Source organism: Accipiter gentilis, chromosome 22 (genome assembly GCF_929443795.1).
Source record: "Accipiter gentilis chromosome 22, bAccGen1.1, whole genome shotgun sequence".
Taxonomy (NCBI): domain Eukaryota; kingdom Metazoa; phylum Chordata; class Aves; order Accipitriformes; family Accipitridae; genus Astur; species Astur gentilis.
The window spans coordinates 18370052-18389450 of record NC_064901.1 but is presented as its reverse complement, the minus strand read 5'-3'; the positions used below and the strand labels follow the sequence as shown (position 1 = coordinate 18389450).

Genomic DNA, 19399 nt, shown 5'->3' with positions numbered 1-19399 from the left:
TCAGTGGCAACGTATAATCCAGAATGCCTTTCAACGTACTGAGATAATCCCCAAACTTCCAATATCAGTGAACTTACTATATTTTATGTCACACTGCAGCTGTTTGTCCTTTTTCCTTGGATCTGTACAGTGCATTCTCTGCTTAGCTCTTTGACATGGTCTTTCACACTGGTTTTTACATTCCTCTCTCAAGCCTTTCTGTACTTTTTACCTCTTTGTGAATGCTTTTCAGAACTGGCTTAACTCTTGTTCTTATCTTGTTCAAACCGTTGGTAAATACTAGTTTCTGCATCATTATATCTTGGTTAGGGTTAAACTCTTCCCTCAGAATATTTGTATCATTGAGGTGACTCTGGATTGGACTTTTAAGTTAGCCAGCCTTTCTCAAAATAAATATCTCTATGCAATGCTAAAAAGTTGGGGTGCTAGGGTGTCTGTCACAGCATGGTCTGGAAGGCAGGAAATAGCTAAGTGGATTTCTGTGACTTAGAACCATCCTTTATTTTTAACTAATGTTTGCAGCTACCTGAGCCTACAGAGACTAAATACCAAGCTATACCACATAGCATCGAGCTAATCCTTTGTGCTGCAGAACATATTTCAGGATATCTGGGGGACTGTATGGTTACTGACAGAAATTTATATTTTTTATTATTATTATTATTATTTTGGTTCTCTGCTAGAATTTGCTTTTGAAAGGCATTAAGATTGTTGCTTCATGTGTTGTTAATCCTAATGTTAATCCTAACTTCAAGACATTACTGATGTGGAAGTGTTGTTAAGTATGTTATTCAAGCAATGATTGGGCTTTATTTCTTCTTTATTTCCACAGCTGTTTGTTGAAGAGGGAAACTGTCTCAAAGTTATCTACCTCACCAAATATTGATCAATGCTGCGAAGGCAGCACAACAGGGAGGTTGTCATCTGTGGAATATCTTTACAAAAGCGGTAAAGACGTTTCTGGGAGTGATGACCTTAATGATGAAGAAGGAATCTCCTTTTCAGTCCAGAGGCAGCTAACTGAAAAACAAAGAACATCTTCATTTGGAAAAAAAAAAGGAGCAGAAAAAGACTCTAATGATTCATCTATCATGGCTTATATCAATCAAAATGATCAAAAAATTGAAAGGTTGGATGACAACCCAGGGCAAGCTGGATCTCAAAACCACACCTCTAAAGGCTCCTCTCCTGTTCTTTTTAAGGACAAAGATGAGCCTGAAACCTTTATTACAGGGACAAGAATGACAAAAGCAAAGGTGCTAGGAGATTTAAGTCAGCCTGCAAGTAGCAATCTAGAACAAAATAGAGCTCAGGTATCCAATAAGAAGACTCGAATGGATATCAATGGAAAAGGCCACAGGTCTTCTCCAGAAAACTTTCCTAAGGAAATGAAGAAAACAGTGTATGGAAACCCACCATCAGTGCATCTAAACCAAGCAGCCAAGAACTCAGCCTTGCCAAGTCATGAGAAATCATCAGTGGAACAGCAAGAATTTCTGATGGTGGCAACATCAGTGGGAAATCTCACTAAGATGAACACACAGGCACCACTCTCTTACGTTGAAAAAAAGTGGCACAGTGCTGAGATGCTAAGTGCTGGAGTGTCCAAAACAGCCACAGATGTGCTGGGGAACTGGCAAGAGGATGATGAAAATGAGATTTCTGATACTGACAGTTCCTATTCTGTAGATTCTCTCTGCTGTGCTTATGCAAAAGCTTTCACAGAGAAACTGAAACAAGAAGATTTTGAGAGAAATAAATGTCCTGCCAATCCAGAAGATTCTGAGAGTGATGACAGTCAAATGTCACAAGACTCTCTGGTAGAAAAGGAAAATAAAGCCAAAAAGCAAAATAAAAGCCGATTTCACAAGTCAAAGGCCCACCATGAGCCAGCTAAGCTTTACAAAAGCAGAACTGATCACCATATTTCATCTTTGGTGACATCATACGCATCTCGTAGGAGACTGGGAAAGCCTGAAAGAAGTTTTTCTCTGGACAGCTTAGCTGATGGAGAAGAGATGCCAGCAGAAGATCCAGTAGAAGAATCCAAATCTGACTCATCTGATGAAGTGCCAGCAGAGATTTTTTGGAAGTTACAAACTCCTAGATCACCGACTATACAGGCTGAGGAAGACCATGAGTCCAAGACCTGCGACAGAGATACAGAAGGGACAAATTATGATCTGAAGCTGAGCAATTCCTTTTATTTGGACACTAAACCACAGCCTGCTTCCAGTAATGCTTGCAAGCGGTTGCTGAAGGAGACAAAAGTCTCCTTTGTAGAACAGGAGAGGTCTCTTGATGGAAGACTTTATTACACAAGTGGAAATCCTTTGCTTACTACTGATGCTTGGTCTTCCTGTGACTCAAAGGTTGACATCAGCAGCCCCAGAATAACAGCACCTTCTTCCCATGAAAATTTGGAATTTCAAGGAGCTCAACCGTGCTCTTTGAGCAAACCAGAGCTTTGGCTGAAGAAAGATGATCTAAAGCAGTCAGCTGCTGAAGTTTCTTTTGTTTCTGGCTCTAAGCAGATACACAGTATTACTCATTTATCACATCGTATAAATGAAATAAACACAGTTTTCTCCTCTGACACATCAGAAGTACCTTTACCTGAAACAACAACAACTGCAAGCAGAGTTTCTGAGAGTGGATCATTAAATAAGATTCTTAAAGGATGGACAAACTCTAATGAAAATTCCTCCTTGGAATCTCAAGATGTAACGTCCTCATTTGTTAGCTCAGTAGGACCAAGCTCCTCTTTTGTTCCTGTTTCAGCAAAGCATGATTATTATGAACATTCAAGGTCAAATCATCCTGAACAAGAACGACTGAATGAATTATCTGCTTACAGGTCTACCACTGAATGCACACAAACATTCAGCTGTTTGGAAAGCACATCCACCACAGACTGCTTGTCACTGGTATCTAGGAAAGAGGAGGATTCTCTCCCCACAACTCATCCAGAGCTGCCAAAAGGTCACAATCTGAAAAAACCACCTTTTATTTCTGTGTTGCCTACGCACATTTTGGAGCAGAGAAATGGCTGCGTAGATACAGCTTTAGAAGATGATTTCTTCAGAACTTTTGAAAAAGATGACCTCGATGATGACTACAGTGACTTGATGACAAAATCAAGAATGACAGATTCAGGCAGCGGAAGTGCATCTGCTGCTGAACCTGCTACAGGACTTGCTCATAATATGACCTCAAGACAGACATCCGCAGGAAAACAAGTCCAATTTGGAAACCACAGACAGCTTTTTCCAAGAAGGGAAATACCAACGTGTTGTGATAAAGGTTTCTTTCTCGGTGACTTAACAAATAAGAACTGCTCTCTAGTAAGCAGTTACGAGCTTCAGACATTGGCTGGGCAAAGAGCAGAGTCAGCTGTTACAGTAGGTCTCCTCGGATCTGGGGAGAGTAATTTGGAAACAATGCAAGAAACAGATTATGAACAAATATCTGCAGAAGAAGTAACAAGAGAGGCAGATTTTTCCTCACAGAAGACAACATATCGATGTAACCCTTTAGTTGTTGCTCACAGTGCAAGTTACGACCAATCTGCGACACCAATAGAGATGTCTCAAAAAGAGATTATCTGTATGGAAAGTAGCACAGATAGCTTGGCAGAGATTGCGCCAGAGGTGCCTTTATTCAAAGACAGTGAAGAATACAAACCAAAGGATGAAGACTTGTCTTCACTGAATCATTATGAATTCAAAAGCAAACCTGTTTCAAAAAATTATTCCCATGAATGCGCTCTAGCAGAGAGTCGGGCAAGTTGCTTATCCCAACAAATTTCAGAAAATTCTACATTATGCATTGATAATATAAGAGAAGAAACCAGTGAAAGCAAAGAGCACAATGTCTTGAAATCTCAGGCTGTAGTTCAGAAAGAATTTTCACCCAAATATGAAAGCTTAGTGGTAAATGAAGTAAGTTATCTCATAGTGAATGTAAATGGGAAAGACACTGAGTCCTTCCCTGCTGCTATTTGTGAGAGTACAAATGACTTTCTCCCAGAATCCAATTCAGGCATATTTTACAAAGCTTCAACAAAAGCTAGTCTTTTTCAAAGTGCATCTGAGACTGAAAATTATGATAAACTATTGGAGCATGCCACAATAGTGAAAGGAGATTGCGATGCTACATCTAATCTCACTGTGGAAGTCAGCGCCACAGGAAGCTGTTCTGATGTACGTTCTGGCTGCCTTTGCACAACATGCTCTTCAAAAGCAATAGGGCAGAAAACCAGTACGCATAAGACGACTGACATTTCTGTGGAATGTGATGCAACCATTCTCTTGGAAACAGAAACACAGAAAAAATCTTTACTTGAATTAAGAGAAGAGAAAGAAGCCTTTTTGGAAAGTGATTGCCTGGAGGATATCTTGCTTGTTGAAGATGATGTAGACGCAGAGCCGGGAAGAGTATTTGAATACAGCACAAATACATCAGCTACTGTTTCTCAAGAGGAGAGTCTGTATATAAATAAAGAATCCAAGTTTTTAAGAAACCCAGAATCCCATCTAGAAGAACCTATGGTTCCTTGTCAGAATACAAAAGGAAACACTGATGAAGAAATAACAAAATTAATCAGTAGTGCAACCAACTTAGAAAAAAGTGCATTGGAAATTAAATCCAGACAGATTGAAAGTTTACCTGACTACCCAGTAGCCAAAGTCCAAAGCGTAACTGAAGACAGGAGTGGGGAGGATTTTAAAGGCATTAGTCTCTCTCAGAGTCCAAAGAAACCTATTGATATTGTAGCTTGTGAAGTTCAGTGTGAGTTTTATACAAATCTGTGCCTGACACATGAAAAGGTAGAGGAAGATGAACTGCAGGTAGCCAGCCCTGGGGTAGAACATACTCAGGAATCAAAAGCACTCATGCATTCTGGAAGCCGACTTGAAACAAGCAGCTCTTGCCAAAAAGAAAAAAGTGAGAAAATAGAAATAGGTGTTTATTCATCAGAGTTTTCTGTTGCTCCCCAAACCACTCCTTCAGCTGTGTGTTCCCACACAACAGATACTACTCAGAATACTTCAGGCTTCCTAGATACTTGTGAGGGGCTTTTACAGATGAACAGAACAATAGAAAGGCAAGGAAATATTTTAGCAAAACCTGAAAATGAAGGACAAGTAAATTCTAGCAATTTAATTGAACATTGTGTACAAAACTATGTGCCCCAGGAAGACAGGGTTATTGAATGTGAAGTGACTGGGACTGAAGAACAAATTATCATGACAAACACTGAGGGGCTGAGTATTACGAGGCAAGAAGTCATACGCGCAGATGAAAATGTTTTATTTACTGAAGAGTCTCCAGCTTTACATCAGATGTATTGTGACAGAGATGACAAAGAGGAAATTTTAAATCAGTTTAAGATCCCTGAAAGATACCTGACAGCTTCAGGACTAGAACAGAATATACTGTTAGATGATTCAAGATACCACAATCCTACTGAAATGAGTGAAGATGGTGGCTCAGTGGACTCTGTTACAAATACAAGAAAGGCAGTCATGAAAGATATCGATGTATGTGAATATTCAGTTGATGATAGTACAGGTATTGACCAATATAGAATTGAACAAGAATTTAAAAGCCTCCATATTAAAGAGGACAGCCATACATATATGAGTTGCTCTATGCGATATCCTGAGCATGGCACCTCAGAAAACTTGAATGTCAGTGTTGTTAGAAAAAGACCTGATATTTGTGAGTTGGATCCAGCAGGCTCCAGAGTTGAGGAGGAGAAAGTGCATTTGATTAATCTAGTACAAATGGCCAAAACAGCCAAAGAAAAGGAGATGTTTGTAGAAAACACAGAGGAGGTAGAACTGATCATTTTACAAACCCCGAATGATCTATTCCCTGAAAACAAAGACAGCTGCCAAGTGACACAGGATGACAGCAGATTAAATGAATTCTTAAGAGAAAGCCAGTGGGTGTCTACCAGCTTTTCTAGAAATAATGAAGATAGCAGCAAGCAACAAAATCCACCAGCAACACTGAAGTCTACTGAAAAAAACCAAAAAGTTTCACTTAAAGACTCCCCATGCCAGTCTGTAAATCACCTTTTATATCTTGGCGTAAGTGATGATTCCCATCTTGTTCAAGATGTTCCCACTGCATTGAAAGGACATACAAAACCATCTAACAATGGTATTGGAACTGGAGCTGTTCTGCCTTACTATGAAACATTAATGGAGAGTGAGGTCTGTGTCGGTACGCCTGTTACAGTCAACAAAATGGGAGAAGAAAAATATCTTTCTGATAAAATGCAAAGTAAGAATGTAGCTTTTCTGCAAACCAGGACCACACAGGACAGACAGGAGGAAGAATCCTTTGTGTTCAACAATGCACCTGATTATGCCATATCTGGGCAACCTGTCAATGAGAAGAGCTCTTCCACTCCCTACAGTGCAGGTGGTCCTGAGTCTGAAACTGTTCTACTTCAGCAAGGGGCCAAAGGAAGCTCACTTTCCTTGGAAAAATTGGATTCTTCTGAAGATATAATTCAGGATGTTAACAACGCTCGTGAGGAACACAATGTGGATTTAGTGGTTAATAAACTATCAGAAGACTGCCTTAACTCCATAGAAGATACAGCTCAAGAGGAAAAGGGTGCCATTGTGCCCGATTCATTGCTCTTGGATAATTCGGACCTGCCTTCTTCTTCAGAGAGAGAAGTGATGGAAGATATAGGGGGTGGAAAAAAGCATTCTTTATTAGAAATTTCTTCACAAAAAATGTTTCATGATATTAATACAACTCAGAAAGTACTTCACTCAGGGAGTTTATCACAGCATGATGAGAAGGAGAAATTTTTAAGCAGAAGCTATACTACAACAGGCAGTAAAAATAAAAATGCAAAGTTTCCTGGTGTAGCTGGATATCAGCATGAGCCCAGAGAAAATCAGGGACATGGGACTTCTGAAGAGTGCTGCATAGACCAACTGGGCAGTGCTGTTTCTGAGACCACTTCAACCCTTTCAGAAGGCCTGAACAAGTCTCCATGGGAAAATCCACATTATAGTACAGAGTTTCTAAATTATAATAGGAACTCAGGCACTTCAGAAAGTTCTCCTGGTCTCCTGAATCGTCCAGCATCACCTGCAGATGTTTTGATTGCCAGCAATGGAGACAAAGGTAAAAATGATGCTGTTCTCTCTGAAGAAACAAAATACTTTGAAAGTGAATCAACTGATTTAACTGTATCTGTAACTTTTCCTGATGCTTCTCAAAAAGGAGATGAAAGGAAAAATAATTCTGCAGTTGCAGAGGCCACATATGCTCAGAATAATAAACTCCCTGAAAAAGTTGCAGAAACAGATCAAAAGGAGAAAATAATTCAAGTTTCTTTCCAGAATTGCAATGACATAAAAGAAAATAAAATTCCTGAGTACTCAGAACACTACAGTAACACTTCTAGTGTGACTGTACCAGAATCAGGCTCGCTTACTTTTCAGAGCCGAGGACAAACTGGCAGTAAAGAATCAAAGTCTCTTCCGTCCTACTTTGTAGAAGATCCTCCAAGTGATACACCATTTCAAAGCTCCAAGAACTTCAGTGCTTTTGACACTTCTTGTTTACTTGATGACTCAAAATCTCTAATATTTAGTCAGCTTGAGGACTCGCTTCAAGACACTTTTTTGACTAAGCAGGTGTCCTCCAGTTCTGCAGATGTGTGCTCTGTAAAAGAAGGAGATTTTCTACAAGCATTTGCAAGTGTCAATCACCCGTCCTTAACACCATTTGCAGAATCTTCTTTAACTGCAGATATAGGCCCTGGTGAAACTGGCACATACAATATTTCACATACAAGTATATTGAAACATTCTCCATTTGCTGTTTTGCAAATACAAGACACTCAGTCTGATAAGGCCGTGGTATTCGATGAGCCGGTATGTGCTTCAGGAAGTATTTTACTTTCTCTTGCAAAAGAAAACAGGCATTGTCCAGTATCAGACACAGACTCTACTTCATATGAAAATTCTGCTGCAGATAGGGAACCTGTATATGGAAGTAAGTGTAAAATATTTGACAATGATATAAAAGTTGATCAGCACCACTGGGGTAAAGTTCCACCACAAGAAGTTTGCACAGAACACATAGAGAAAGTACTAAATGATAATTCTCTTTTATTACCATCATTACCTTTTTGGGATACTGGAAGGGCAGTTCTTGTTAAAGAGGGACAAAGGAGAAAACAACTGAACAGAAATGAGGAAGAACTGCATTCAGATACTGGGGCTGAACATTTTGCAGTGAAGACAGAGCAGAGAAAAACATTAAGTAGAGAACCTGTTGAAAAGCAAACTAATGTATCCTCAAATTCTGCAAATGAATTAGCAGGCTCAGAAGTTACACTGTTGGAAAATCTGTATCCAGGAGATGTTGATGTGGATCCTGAACATACCTGCAATTCATTTATTCCAACATATCCCACATACAGCAGAAGCACTGATCCCAGACGACTATATCACACTGTCCTGGGTTTTGAAAAAAACCCTGCAGATCTGCAAGATAATTGTCAGTATGTGCCTACAGGTGAACAGGTAGAACAGCTGCCAGACAGAACAAATACAGATGGTAGAACAGAGATTTTACTTTGCAAAAATAATACAGGTTCAAGCGTTGATAGCCCTGCTGCTGATGCTGATGCGGACAATTGTTCAACAACAGGAGACGCTATAATGAGGAATAAGACTCTGAGATCAGAAAGACTGAAGTTTTCTGTAATGAATAATGAAAGTACCTCTGTAAAGTTTTTACCAGAAAACCGTGATTTGCCTCCTCAAGAATCCAAATTGGTGCAATTCAGGAGCAAAAAATCATATTCTACTACACAGAATACAAAGAGCTGTAAACAAAGCGAACAGAGACCTTATTTACAAAGTCACAGACTATCAGCCCCAGCTATTGCTGTCTTCTCTGATACAGAATATACTTTGGAATCTTCATCTAAGGCAGATGCTTTGTTATATTCTGCATCTAAATCACTACAAGATTTAAATATGAGTGTAGAGCCTCCATCACCAACTGAAGATGATCTTTATGGAATTGAAAGATTTTCAAAGCAGGAATCAAAGAACTTTCTACAGGTTAAATCTAAACCCAGATTTCAGCAAAGAATGGCACAAACTAAGAAGCTTGCAAACTGTGATCCCCAAAATTTACAAAATTTTGCAGCAAGAACCCAAAGTATCCAGTCTTTAAAAGACTGTACTAGTCAATCTCCATCATCCTTACTGCACACAGCTCATAGTTCTGTGGGTGCAGAAGCAAATGTCCATTCAAAGACTAGTTCTGTAGCTCAGTGTAGTGAAGGGAAAGTTGAAGAAGCTGGATACCAGCCAGAAACAGATCTGTTTTTGCCAGACAATAAAGATACAATGCATTTTAGTTCAAGTGATATCAACCCATATATTCATCCATGGCAAAAAGACGGATTGTGCAAGGTTGGCTGGAAACAGTATGTTTTTGGAAGTGCAAGTGATGTCTCTTGCAATCAAATTCCTTTAAACCTGGAAAATAGCAAAGTTATGAGATGTTCTAGTGTAGACAATGGATTGAATTCTCAAAATTCTCCTTTTCATTCTCATCTCAGTTCATATGCTACAGCAAAAGTTTTATCGAGCACTTTAAGCAGCATTGAAGGTCTTCAAGGATGGGACAATGTCAGACAAGACTTTCAATCTGCATACTCAAATGACAGTACCAAGCAGTACAGCAACGTATCCAGTGAAACATTGAAAACTACTCCAGAAAATAACACTGCTGAATTTGAAAATCCTTCTGCACAACCTGGTAACTCTGCAGTGCAGGTTGATGAAATTGTACTGTTATATCCCTCCGAGTCTGAAAGATCTTCCAAAAAACTACCAGGGATTACACGCGAGCAGGGAACACAAACAGCAACTACAGGAAGGTATAAAAGGCAGAGAAGGCATCAGAGAAGCTATACAGATATTTCTGCAAGAAAGCAGGAAACAAACAGAGATTTATTTCAGCAACCTTCTTCTTGGACAAGCATGCAGAACCTGTCCATGCATCTGTCGCAGCTTCTTCAGAACACTTCTGAGCTGTTGGGAAACCTCTCCCAACAGACTATTCTAGACAATGAGCAGAATGCCAAAATGAACCAAAGAGGAACTGAAGAGGCTGTAAAGGCTACTAGATCAGATACCTACACTCAGACTACAGCAGATGTAGGCACTCAAACTGAGCTTTTGGAAGAACCTCAAAGCAAACATGAAGAAAAACAAGTGGAGGCAAAAATGGAAAATGAATTGAGGGCAGCTCAGGCAGTAAATGTTGATTGGAAAGGAATAGGTGCAGATGCAGCCAGCAAGATTCCCAAAAGGAAAGAGGAAACACCCTTCCTTGAAGAAAGAACACAAGAACGAACAAGGATGAGAAATCTGGGCAATCCTGACTTCCACGACAGTCTTGACAGCATTTTGGAAGACTCCTTTATGCATCTGCCTCTCTTACCCAGAATGTCCACTCCTATCTTAGATTTTCAGAAAACATCATTAAATGCACAGCAGAACATTGCCTTTGCTAGCACCAGGGTTTCACCTGTCACGTCGTCTTCGCTGAGTTCAGGGCAAGATGGTTCTTCGTGCACTGTAGTTAGCAGCCCTACTAATAGCACCTCTCAATCTCCAGCATCTTATGCTCAGGATAAAAGAAGTGTCAGTGAACTCGAGGTTCCAGCAGAAAGAAAATTTTGTTACAAAAACACCCTGCTAGTCGATAGGGCTTCTTCCCCTATTCTTACTCTCAGTGCGAGTCCCAGAAGCCAGACTGCTTTCAGCAAGTCCGTCTGCCCTATTAAGGAACCTCTTGGATATTCTGGTGATGTTTCGAGTCCTCCTCACAACCAGAGAAAGCAGAGGGCAGGTCCACAGCCCAGCATGCAACCTCAGGTGGACAATTTTTCACAGACAGAAACAGACAGCGAATCTAGCGCTTCTAGAGAACGTAAGGCCATAAGAAAGAAATCTGGAAGTTTCTCCGATAAGAAAGCAGCCAAAGAGCTTTTAGGACAGGATAGTTCAAAAGACTTGGAGCAACAGCATAGACTCATGGTTGACACCCACACTACCTTTTGTGCAAAACGACTGTATCACTCTAGTAGTATGTTGGAGGTGTCGGGCCACAGGGAAGTGTTAACAGGTCATCTCAGAGACTGCAGTCCACTGGCACGTTCACTTCGTTGTATGTATGTCACGAGGGGAGGAGGAGGAGGAGGTTCTTCAGCTGGAATTGGACATGAAAAATATGTTGGTAATTCTGATACTGCTTTGATGCATAACTACTCACCTCCAAATGCTGACTTGCTTTTTAATCAAAAAATTAGCGCCACTTGTTCAAGGAAGACAAATGCTGGTGTGTCCTCAGAACCTCTGGTAGAAACATCTTCTCTACAATTTCATGATTTCTTCTGGAAAAATGAAAACAGCTGCCCCCCTGCACTCTCTGAGGTGAGCGATGTGCAAACCTCCTTCCAAGATGACAATACAGATTCTGTCACTGAAACTGAATGTGACACTGAAATTCCTCTCGATAAAAATACTACTTTTGCAAAGCCTTACAGGCCTCGGAGCTACAGTCTCCGTGACTTACCCATACACAATAAATTTAGCAACTGGTGCGGCGTTAAGGGCAGCCCTCCTCCTTCGTTACTCAGCTTGAGTGGCAGTGTGACTGATTTACGAAGTCAGGCAGAAAAGAAACCTAGAAGCACGCAATCAGCAGAGATGGAAGGGAAATCGCAGCTTTGTGACAGCAGGAGCAGAGAGATCGAGAGGCTTCAGAGAGAGCGCGCTCAGATCATGTCTGGCATTCACCTGGATCTGCATCAGCATCCCCTCACTGTGGAACTGACGGAAGCAAAGCTCAACTACAGCATTGGGGAGACAGACGCCCTGCTGAGGGTCCTTCAGAGCGGAACTGCAGATGACCTGGCGGCGATTCCAGTGAAGCAGCAACTTTATGAAAGGTAAATTACTTGAAGTAGCGTTAAGTATTTTGAACACGCTTCACGTACGCTTCATGCAGCGTACATAACATTTAGTAATGAGCACTTAATCACTTAGTCACACAGAGTGAACTACATGTGAAGAGATATAGTAATAAGCTTATTTTATATACAGTTAAGAGATGCATTGAAGACAAAATTTTGGCGTTACTTCAAGAAAATAGGGAAAAGCATAAGATTCGGTGTAATTCAAATCCAGTGTCACTCCACTCCTAAAACTTCTAGCAGCTATGAGAGTGATCATGTGTACCTGGTGATCATGGGAATATATTTCATTGTTTTATTGCAATATGAAAATAATTGATGCATCCTATTTATGGGAATGTCTCATTCAAGCTGCTGTGAATAAATGCTGCTGTGTGAATACACAAACCCATATTTTAAAACCCCATAAATATACAAAATAAATTACGAAAAAATCAAGATCCTAGATTCTTGTGATTGGATTATAGAACTCAATTCAGGAAGCTGTTGTGACTAAAAAACTTTAGTAGCTACATTAGTCTCTGTCCTCAGTTTGCCTCTCGGCCATTACAAGCAGTAACCAAGTCCCTCTTATGCATTTCCTACTGTTATAAAAGCAGTGAAGTTTTAGAATTTCTGCATCATCTGTCGGCATGTGGCCAAACGGGTGTTTGCAAGGAGAGTGTATGGTATCAGATTCCTATAAATTTTACATTACGAAGCTACCTAATATTTAAGTGTTTTAAAAAATCAGAAGAAGGAACTTTGGAGGGTGCATTTTGTTGCTCTAATCGTGTTTCCCCGACAGACACATGAGGACTATTGAAACTCTGAGGAAGGAAAGAGAAAAAAGGCTGCAAAGATACCAAAGAAGCCAAAGTCTGAGTCCTCAAAAGCATCTGAGTGTGTTGCAGACACTGGATGCAAGTCAGAGGGATCTAGATCTCCCCAGCAGACGCCGAGAATATCTGCAACAACTGAGAAGAGATGTGGTGGAAAATACCAGGTAGGGCATTAGAAACCTCTCTTTTGGCCTGATGTACATTAACAGTGTTCACAATGGGTGCACATTAATGGTTCTTACATCTGAGACTTCTGTGGCAGAAGAATTCTTCTCAATGCAGAAGCGTTCACCTTCGGGATAGAAAGTGCTTTCAGGAAAAAAATGTGCCAGATTTTAGAAAACATTCATTAAAATCTTCTGTCTAGTTTATTTCAGCCCTCAACAAGTGTCTATATTATATGTACGATGTATGGGGACAGCCAAGTATTCAGTCTTGACTCATTGTAGACCAATCTGTCTTCTTCAGTAACTTAAAAGCCACATGAAATAGTTAAGTTTCATGTTAAATATCAAAAAAGTTCTGCAACCCTTCACCATTTAGAACTTGAGTTTCTCATCCCCCACTATATCCCCTAAAATGACTTTCACTTCCTTTGCAGTAGGTCAGGAGACCGTTGTTTTCCCAACACAATTATTTTGCACGTGATATGCCAAAGAGGTAACCTTAGATCATATGGAAAGCTGACTTAGAAACCAGTGCAATCTCCAGAGTACTCTCAGTGATAAGCTGGGCTTGCAATCTGAATAATTTTCCCAGGTTGATGCCCATGCAGCCTTTAGTGAGCAAAGAGAAACTTTTTGGAGGCTAACGTGGTGGGTTTTAATTGCTTTTCTGGCAAATTTTCCTGTTGTGTGTTGAAAGATGATTTTCTCCTGGTAGTTTGTTAGGTGACTCTTAAGTGTGAAACTTATGTGTTTTCCCCCACTTACCTATCCTTACAGAGTTCAAGAACCAAAAAGAAGCAGCATTCAGCATCCTTCAGACATTGAACTGTTGCTCCAAGACTACCAGCGGGCACGAGAGGAAACCAAAACTGAAATTGCGCGAGCTAGGGACAAACTCCGGGAGAGAGCTGAGCAAGAAAAAAGGCGTATACGGGAACAAATATTTTCTCAGTTACAGAAGGTGAGCATTACAGAGGAAACCGTTATGCATTATTCACATCAATGCATTTTTTTAAAATAGATTTTTCCGTGGCTAAGTAATTCTCCTGTTTGATACACATCAGTGTAAGAAAACCCGAAGAATTAAATGCAAATTTGTGCTTAAAAAAAATTTTCAGTAATACTGAACTGATACTGTTAGTGCTTCTCAACTACATCTTCCTGAAGCCACATTGTATGTACAGGAAACTCCTAATGCTTTCTCATTGGATTGAGTTTACACAGCCATCCTGCGGGGTATCTGCCTAGTCTATGGAAGAGTTTTGCATATTTCAGTATGACCTAACCACAAAGGTCTTTTTTGTTGTTGTTGGGTTTTGGTTTCTCTTTTTAGGTTGTCTTCTGCGTATTTGTCCCATAGTTTTGGTTTTTTCTTCTGCACTTTGTTACCCATCTTGCACAGTTCAAGTGCGTGCATTTGTCTTCCAGATGCAAGGATGATACCTCCTTAGGATGTGTCTGTTCCGCCCAGTTCTGACTATACTTTTATACAATAACTTTTCCACTGCCCGACAATGCAGCTTCGACCGTAGCTGAAGACCTCCTCTCCTTATATGTGTGTATCTGGTGCGAAATGTGGTGAACACTCATTTCATTGCTCTGCACCATTTAAGGCACCTCGAATTAAGGCACCTCCACTGGGTGGCTGGATCTTACCACATCTACTGCCATACTTTTCTTGTGAAATGTAGACATACTTCACCTGAGTTGGAAAACCAAACTTAAAACTGCTCTTGAAAGTATAAATAATCTCGAAGTTCTCAGTATTTTCTTATGTAATTTTTATTTCATCTTCTGGCCTGGCATTGAGTAGTTACATTGCTTAAAGTAAAATCTTCAGTCTTTAACAACTACATTTGACCAGCAAGTTAAGTCAGGCTACTCAAGAAGTAGGCAAAGAGCAACAAACGGGACTGGAAAGAGATCTTTTTTTCAACTTCTTTTCCCCTTAAAAACATCCTAGCATCCTAACATCCTGGACTCTCGTATGTGAAGAGCAACACAGCAGAAGCTGCATTTTCCCTGACTGCCACATTTTACAGGGCAATTTGCTTTATGGCTTATATCTCAGTTTTTCAAACGAACCTGCTTATTTAATGCTTTCTGTATGGCTGTTGACAGTTTTGTCCTGTCAACATGCCTTGAAAGAAACTGGGCTTCTTTAAATTATTCCTCTTTCATCTTTCAGTGCTGTTATCATTGATTTGACTAGCTGTTGTACAAGGTAAGTTTTGTGTGTGTGTTTGTTTGTAATACTGGGATACCTATTACAGGAAGAAGCAAGGCTGAAGACTCTTGCAAGTACAAGCACTTTGTGTACAGACTCCAGCCTCAGCCTCTCATCTGGCCCAACATCTGGTTACAACAGCAGTAATACTGCTACATATACTGCAAGTAACCTCAGCAGCCAGGAAGGACAGGTGAGAAACAACTGGTCTGTGAGGCCAATGTCTCCTGACGCTTCAACAATAACAGAGAAATAATGTAGGAACAAAAACCTTTTCTGCGATGGTTCGTGTTCTTTCTGCCACAGCTATCAAGCCGGTCAAGTTTGTGTCACTAGAACAGAGGGGTGGCATGGGGTAGAGGAAGCATTACCATGTAATTGCAAAGGACGGTGACACTTTTCTGAGTGGTTTGTGGGGTATTTTTTAAGCTCATAGATAAAAAACAGATAGTGTTACTATTGTCAGTAATGCCACTATCTGCCAAATATTTTAGAAACAACAAGCCTTTTCTTGTGATAAACCAGAATCTGACATTCTCAGTGTGCCTCCCTCAATGACTTCGGAGTTTGTGTGTGTGAAGGTGAACTTCCCTGAAGTTACTTTTTCGAGTATGTACCTGTGTTAGCTCCTCACACTTGGTTGGCTAAATTTTCTGAGTCAAGGTATCATTTCATAACCAGGGGAAAGGCACAGGAGTTACCTTAGATAAAGAGAAGCTTCCAACCTTCTAAGGCAGATTTGCTATGAATATTCCACTTGTTATGTAACATAATTTATTTTTCCCAGTTCACGCTAAAAGCTCCCACTTCTGCTCTTTCTTAAATCAGGTTTCCTCTGGAAGTGTTTTGCTTTCAAGAGATACAAGAGGTCGTTCAGCTGTTAGAAACAGTCAGCTTTATGCGTTAGAGCAACTACAGAAGGATTCAACATTTGGTAAGTAAAACATATGTCTGCTTATGTTTGAGTTGTATCCCAAAGCCTAATGACATTTGTCATTTATGCAAAACAAAATCTAATTTGATTCTAGGTATTCTGAGGAAGTCCCTACCCATTATATGACTTCAGAAAAATACTGTCAGCCAGTAGCGAGCGCTTGCTTAGAATTTCATGAAAAAGTAAATGGTGATTTGGTGCCTCTGAAGTTGGTCTTTTGATGTGGTAACATCAAAGTAGTGTTCTGAGAGGATATGAGCATAATGCTTTGAATGAACCAAGGAAGCATGGGGGGCTAAAGCTGCAACGACTATAGGATTGTACATGCAAGTTCTTACTTTTATCCTCAAGACTGACGTTGCCTGTTCTTTAGGTTATTTTATTGGCTTATATGTGGTAATAACGGTTAAACTTGAGTATTGCAAGATGTAACTGCAGTGTAATTACCAATACACAGATTGTCTAGACAAGGGATGTTACTAGTCCTTCACCAGGATCAGGTGGATTGGGTGCTCCAATGGAGGGTTTAAGTCCCTACAGCTGCAGAATAGCAGTGGGTTTCCTTTTTATTTTTTTTTTTTTTTATTACCCTATGGCTTTTTTGTTTCCTGCAGAAGCCAGCAGAATTCAGCCACCCCTTCCTTCTAGTAGCATCAGCTGTAGGTTTACTCATGGGTTAACTATTTCTGTCAGCTCCTCTTCAACAAAAGGATACCAGGATTTATCCAAACATATCCTGGCTAATGCTACCACTGAGGTAAGTAAATAAGCACAGTTTTCACTTATTCCTATACCTCCTACTAGAAGTTGTAGCAAAAACAGGTGCGACAAGCCTTCTTGTTGTAGGCTGCCAATTAGTCAGTTACCTATTTGTCCGTTAGAAAGAGACACGCTGAGCAATTTTAAATGGCAGGGGAAAGTGAGCCAGGCTGCAGCAGTGACTGTTGCACGTTAGCTGTAAGGTTTGAGCGAAGCTGGTGAAACTGCTGAACACCTTCAGTGTCCAAGAATTCCTACAGCCCAGGTTTTGCATATCTGTGTATGACAAGATGTGAGTGTGTAGTTAGAAAGCATGCCAACTTATTTCAGATCAGGTAGAATTGCTTCAACATCATTTGGAGATACACACTCCCCCCATCTTCCATTTTCTCACAATAGTTTAGGCTACTGTACAGGTTTTATATATATTTATATATGTACGCTCCTTCAGCAGAGAATATGACAGGCAAGTCTGGCTGTTAATACTCGCTAAGGATTACTAGCACTGTAAAACTATTTGTGGTAAAGCCAGCTTAGTAGTTTTGAGTAGAAGATAGTGTAGCAGCATGTAAAAGCTGAACACAATTTCTAGCTTATACAACTTTCTCTTACCTGTACGTTTGTCATTGTTTATTCTAAGGTAATGGCAGCGTGCTCTCATAACCTGAGGAATCTCTACGCATGCCAAGCAGCAGCTGGTTGGAAGTAAGTTTATGACAGGTCGTTGTAATGGGAGGCCTTTTTATGTACTTGGCCCTCTTGTGTGCTAATACCTTTCATTTGTCTTTGACAGATATCAATGTACAGAAAAAGAGGTGCTGGTTTACTACAAAGTCTTCCCTTCAGCAACAAGGCATGGGTTTCTGGGAGCAGGAGTGATAGAGAGGCCTCTTCCCTACGTGTGGGGACTAGTGAGAGATCCTGGCAAAAGGCATCTGTACGACAGAACTATCAACACAGCTCGAATACACAAGAAGGTAACCAGCCATATTCAGCTGGGTGAGTATCAACACAAATGACTGGCCACCATTATCATTTTGTACTTTCTCAGCTCAGGTTGTCAGCCAGGAAGAAAGTTAGAGGCATCTTATTTCATTTCTTCAGGTTTGAATAAACAATTTCATTATTTAATACGGAAACTTCAGTTTTGCAAGACTTTTCCAAAGTAAGGATCATATTAAACCCATCTTGCTGCAGAAGCAGAGCTAAGACAGTGGTTTGAAAGTCAAAATTAATTTTAAGTAAGTGGCTCGAAAAAGCATCTTAATGACACATTATAGCATCTTAACTAGAGCTTTGCTCTTAGGCAACAAGAAGTCAAAATAAAATATTCATGTGGATTTAAGGGCTGGGGGAAAATAGTGATAAGTTCAAGTTATCAAAGTCTAATTCCCCTTCTTTTGTTTTTGGGTGTTTTTCCACAGTATATTTAGTGACCGATACCTCTCTCTGTTACCTAAAGCAACCCCGGGATTTCTGCTGCATTACTGTAGAAGCCAAAGAGGTAAAGTGAATATTCTCTCTGAAGCACAGGGGAGTTAATTGTTCTGTACTCATGGTTCAAGGGCAAAAGAGAGAAGTAAGGGAAGTCCAGGCTCATATTTCCAGAAGCGACAGCGTAAGAGGAAGAACAGCCACGCTGACATGACACAAGTCGGTTATGTATCAAACCTTCTTGTGAATGACAGTTGTCAACCAAGTCCCATTAGGCAGTAACACAAGCGTTACACAGTATATTCTGGTTACAAACACGCAAGATAATGACCAAAAAAAAATTACTCAATAAATAACATAAGAAATAGTTTCTTATTAAAAGACCTTTTTAAGTAATCTGAGAAATATGCCTCATAGCAAACAAAGAAAACATTACTGTATGCATAAACATTTTTTCAAGTTGTTGTCTTTACACTTTGCAGGAGAACTTGTCGGTCTTGGCTATTCAGTCTGTCTACGATGCATCCATGCCTCACCCTTGTAAAGAAGTGGTGAGAGGGGAGATTTTGCCAAGTGCTTGGATACTGGAACCTGATGTAGTGAATGGAAGAGATATCACCAGAGTTATTTACATGGCACAGGTAAGATTTTGCTCTATGTCCAACAGTGAACGCAAAAAGCCATTACACGTAACAACACTTAAGAGCCAGTAAGTAACAAAAACTATAATCCTTTGGCTGTGCTCTGTGGCATTTACAAAGTGACCATAGAGGTCACCTCCACTTCACACTGTTATCTAGCATGATGTACAGTAATGCAGAGAGAACCTTACTAGGACATGATCCCAAGTTTTTCCAGCATCTAAAGCTGTTCCTCTGGATACCAAGATTCTTCTGTAAAGGTTTATTAGCAATTTTAGTATATGTTGTGTTTTCACATGGTGAGCCAGTATGGAGAGTCTTGTTTGCATTTTGACCTTGCTGTGGACACAGGAAGTCCACCTCAGGTTATACT

General features: G+C 40.2%; 1 protein-coding gene across 1 annotated transcript in view; it reads left to right on the top strand.

Moving 5' to 3' along the window:
- STARD9 (StAR related lipid transfer domain containing 9) overlaps positions 1-19399 on the top strand; it is a 121112-nt gene that overhangs the window by 100955 nt on the left and 758 nt on the right. Inside the window, exons 24-33 of the mRNA XM_049825920.1 lie at positions 833-12019; positions 12831-13028; positions 13809-13992; positions 15305-15451; positions 16087-16192; positions 16807-16949; positions 17592-17656; positions 17745-17950; positions 18376-18455; positions 18868-19026. Of these exons, the coding sequence (XP_049681877.1) occupies positions 833-12019; positions 12831-13028; positions 13809-13992; positions 15305-15451; positions 16087-16192; positions 16807-16949; positions 17592-17656; positions 17745-17950; positions 18376-18455; positions 18868-19026 (12475 nt within the window). The remainder of the gene's footprint in view (positions 1-832; positions 12020-12830; positions 13029-13808; positions 13993-15304; positions 15452-16086; positions 16193-16806; positions 16950-17591; positions 17657-17744; positions 17951-18375; positions 18456-18867; positions 19027-19399) is intronic.